Genomic DNA, 4319 nt, shown 5'->3' on the forward strand with positions numbered 1-4319 from the left:
GGAGAGGAGCTGCTCCGGGGTCGGATCCTGAACGCAGGAGCCGTTGGCCGGACATGCAGCTGTGGCTCAACTGCCCCGGAGCCCTGAAAGGCCCCGGAAGAGGAGCGGGGAGGGGAAGAGCCCCAAAAGGCTACACAAGAGGAGTAAGGGGGGGACCCCTGCCCAGAAGCTTCCCGCATGGCCACACTGAAGGGCACCCATCCTGCAGCCATCGCCTCGGCTCAGGCTCCCATGGCAGCCTTACATCATCGAAGAGGGGCAGGAGCTTCTCCGCCAGGCTCAGGGAGATGAGGTTGGCCTCTTCCCTCTTCATGTGACGCAGCACGTTGATGGACAGCACCAGAATCTTTGTCTTGACTTCGCCATCAGCATCTATCAGGGTCTCCAGTACATCAGGGAGCAGCACCGGGAGCTTTCTGGCCTGTACGAAACACAGCGTTGCCTTTTTGTGAAGTGGTGAAAGACCCCCCACCGCCCCAGCCCCCACCTGCCGAGGCGGCTCCCCTTGCCGACCCCCCACTCACCGTTCCAGGTGTTTGCGACAGCGTGATGAGGCCCGTGAGCACCAGCGAGAGCATCACTGGGCTGGGATGCCTCAGGTACCTCTGGGCTTTGTAGAGGGCAGCAAACTCCTTCCTGTCAATGTTAGCGCAGGCCAGGAGCTAAAATGGAGACAGTGGTGAGAGACCAGCAGAGCTGCAGGGCTCCCTCCCCCGCACCAGCACGGTCCATGGCAAGGGTCCCCTCTCCCCCTGAAGCCAGCTCAGAGTCCCCACCTCTCTGACCCAGGACCAGCAAGCGGCTTGACTCTGGATTCTGCCCCTTCCCAGGGTCTCCAGGCTGCGGAGCTGGGCAGGGGGATGCAGGCAGGGGGGAGGGCAGAGCGCTGCCTGTGCCGGGACAGGCTTGGTGGACCCAAACAGCATGGGGTGGGCCCGAGCGTGTGGCACGGGGGTCTGGCTGGTGCTGAGCAGGGAGGAGGAGGAGGAGGAGGACGAAGGCAGAGCGGTGGGGCTGGGTGTGGGTCACTCACCGCCAAGGGGTAGATGCAGGCGTCATCCGTGGCAGAGCTGAACACCCTGCACAGCCGCCGGTCCTGCAGCACGCCGAGCAGCTCCGACATGACTCTCTGCAGAGCCCAGGGCACCGAGATCGTCACCTCCCACATGGCCATGGCCGCCCTGCAGAGCCAGAGCCAACTCGGTCAGCAGAGCTGCCTCGGCCCCTCCGGACCCCGGTCCTGCCCACCCCCTCATTTCGCGGTGCCCGGGGAGGCCGAGGGGGGTGAGGTTCTGTTCCCATGGGGCAGGGGCTCTGCTTGGGCCGGCTCTGGCTGCAGGGGGAAGCGTGGTGGGATGGAGAGCCCTGCTCCTCGGGGATATCCCGCAGTTCTCCGTGGCCTGGCAGCCAGAGAGTCTCTGGGCCACTCTCCCCGTGGGCAACAAGCCCTCGAGGCTGTCAGGGCTGGTACCTGTCACACGTTGGAGCGATGCTCAGAAGGCCCCTGACCATCTCCCTGGGGCTCCAGTCTGTCAGCAGCAGCAGCAGTGAGTCCAGGCTGCGCCGGGCCGGCTCCTCGCGGATCTGCTCCATGTTTTTGTGGATGTGTCTCAGGATTTTTGGCACCTGGAGAGGACACTGGTGAGGATGGTGCTGCCCTTCCCACCCCTCCCTGCTGCCTTGACATGGCTTTGGGTGCCCGAGAGCGCCCAGTTGGGGCAGGAGGGAAGATCAAGATTTGACACGTCTTGACATGGAAGGACAATCCAGCCACGGGGCACTTACGTCCGTCAGCCAGGACACGGGGTCTGTCATGGCCATGTCCACGATGTCACTGCCCATCAGACTGTAGTGGACATCGTCTGCCGTCAAGGCCTCGATGGCCACGAGGAGCACGTCCGTCTTCTGAGAAGGCCGGACGTATTCGCCAAACGCCTACAGGAGGAAGGACGGGGGAAGACGTGTCACGCTGAGCTTGGCTGAGCAGCTCGACCCCCTCTGGGTCCCTTTGCTCACACAAGCCGATGCCACGGACAAGGGTCCCGGCGAGGGGGGAGCTCGTTACCTTTCTCATGTCGCTGCAGTCAAGCAAAGAAAGCAACCAGGCGCCGTCAGAATCCCATCCTGCTTCCTCTGGAATCTCCTCTGGCAGCGTCTCGTCTACACGGAATCACAGCAGAGTCGGTAAGACAACGGCCATCTTGGCCAACCAGCCTCCCAAGGGGTGAAAAGAGCTTGACATGGGGGAAATGGGGTCCTGGCGTCAGCCCCTCACTCACCGATCCACAGTGGCTGGACCGGGGACACCTCCCAGGGCTCCGGCAGAGAGCTGCTCTCCTGGGGAGCCCCCACCTCCTCCCAAACCACCCTGGGGCTGCTGGGGCGTCTCTCTGCCATCCTCAGAAATGGTTGAGGGACAGTGGGGGGGTTCAGCTTTAAGGAGCGATGGGAAAAGACGTGGGCTGTGCTCAGGAGTCTCCTCGCTGCGCCTCTGCCCTGTCCCTTTCCCGTCCTGTCAGACACTGCGGGGCTGCGCTGCTCAGATACTGTGCCGGGGGTGACACAAAGTGATGTCACAAAGGGGGGTCACATTGTGACGCGTCACCCAGGACGGGTGGGGCAGGGTTTCGCTGAGGGGGGTGGGGACCCAGCTCGCCACTGGGCCATGACTCCTCTCGGGGTGTCCCCAGGCCCCCATCACGTCCCCTCAGCACCTTCCTGTACCCCCTGGCTCGTCCCACAGGGTTCACACACCCCGGCACAGAGCCCGGACCTTCTGCTGCCATCCGACAGAAACCCTCCAGACTGCCCCAACTCTCCATTGCGGTCACCTGCAGCCTTTGCTTGCCCATGTCCAGTTCTCTCCCACACCGCCAGAGTAGGTTTAATCTGCTACACGAGGTTACTGGTTTCAGCTGGGATAGAGTTAATTTTCTCCAGCTGGGAGGGAGCACAGCCCCAGGGCTGTTTCGCAGTAGCGGGATCTTCGTTCTGTCGGGGTCACTGGCCAGGAGCGGGCTGTTGGTCGGTGGGTGGTGAGCAGTCGCCTTGTGCATCACCCGTTTGTACTTTCCTTTGGAGCAGACAAGGAGCTTTTGGCAGCTTTTTTCCCAAAGTGGAGGTGAACCCACTGCCCCGCAGCTCCAGACCTTCATGGGAAGCCCCAGCAGTGTTGGAGGACCCCAGCGGTGGCATCCCCAGGCCCTGCAGGTCACCCTGGGACGCTGGGCTGGGAGAGCCCATCAGCAGTGCCTGTGCCCAAGGGCCAGGCTCAGGGCTCTCTGGGATGCCACCAGCCCTCCAAAACGGGCCACATCTCCCCAGGGACATGGGCACAGGGGAGGTGGCCCCACAGACCGTCCCCAACCCATTCCTCTCTGCTCTCTCCTCCAGACCCCCCTGCTTCTGATGATGAAGACGACCTTGTCTTCTCCCGGGAAGACATCAAGAAGCAGGGGCTGCTCCTGATGGAATCCAACAAGAAACGTGGCAAGAAGTAGCGGCTGCTCCATGCACGAGAGCTCTGGGTGCCCCCGATCACCCCTTCTGCTCTGGATGCCCTCGACTACCCGTTGTGCTCTTTTTCTAAATACAGAAAATATTCTTAGACTGAATATAGCAGGTCTTTATTGTTCTTCCAAGCCCACAGCAGAGCTTCACAGGGAGCTCCTCGGTCCCTCCTGTGAAGCAGAAGCAGCGCAGTCTGTGTCTGTGTGTCCCTGGGCACAAACAGCTGCTAGACGGAGCAGCGAGACCCGGCCCGGGACACTCACGGGGTGGGGAAGGGTCTCCCCCCCGGCCCCGAGAGGCCCCAGGAGCTGTCCCCAGGGCTGCTGGTGCCCCCATACGCACCAGTAGACTGGGCAGGGGCCCTATCAGTGGGCACCCCCACCCCCCCAGGGCTCTGCTGGTGCCCCCTCGATGGAGACAAATCCACAATGAGCTGAAAGGCCACAGCCCTTATTTATTTCTTCCCTCTTTTCTTCTTTTGGTCCTTCTTGTTCTTCTCTGGTGTGGTGTGGTTTGAACTCAGCCAGCAGCCAATGGCCACATGGCCAGTTGTTTACTTCCCCCGACCCCAGTTTCACGTCCCGCTCCAGCGAGGGGGACAAGTGACTCAGATTCGCAAATCCCCAATTGGAGCGGACAACAAGTCTCCAAGTTCAAGCATTTATTAACTACCTACAATGCACTAATTGAACACATGATAATTGGCTAAGTACAGAGCAAGCTGTGGCAAGCAATATAATATGCTTTACATTTCTTAACAGAAAAAAAGGAAAAGAGGGAGATAGAGGGAATGGGGGAGTACAGATCAC

At 61.1% G+C, this 4319-nt stretch overlaps 1 protein-coding gene across 1 annotated transcript in view; it reads right to left on the reverse strand.

Annotated features, from left to right (window-relative positions):
• Nucleotides 1-392: 392 nt before the first annotated feature.
• Nucleotides 393-4319, reverse strand: part of LOC113490912 — a 5103-nt gene continuing 1176 nt past the window's right edge. The window contains exons 2-4 of the mRNA XM_026867519.1: nucleotides 1472-1626; nucleotides 1034-1181; nucleotides 393-662 (exon numbers count right to left, since the gene is read on the reverse strand). Of these exons, the coding sequence (XP_026723320.1) occupies nucleotides 393-662; nucleotides 1034-1181; nucleotides 1472-1626 (573 nt within the window). The remainder of the gene's footprint in view (nucleotides 663-1033; nucleotides 1182-1471; nucleotides 1627-4319) is intronic.

Source organism: Athene cunicularia, unplaced genomic scaffold, assembly GCF_003259725.1.
Source record: "Athene cunicularia isolate RWA unplaced genomic scaffold, athCun1 SCF_68, whole genome shotgun sequence".
Classification (NCBI taxonomy): domain Eukaryota; kingdom Metazoa; phylum Chordata; class Aves; order Strigiformes; family Strigidae; genus Athene; species Athene cunicularia.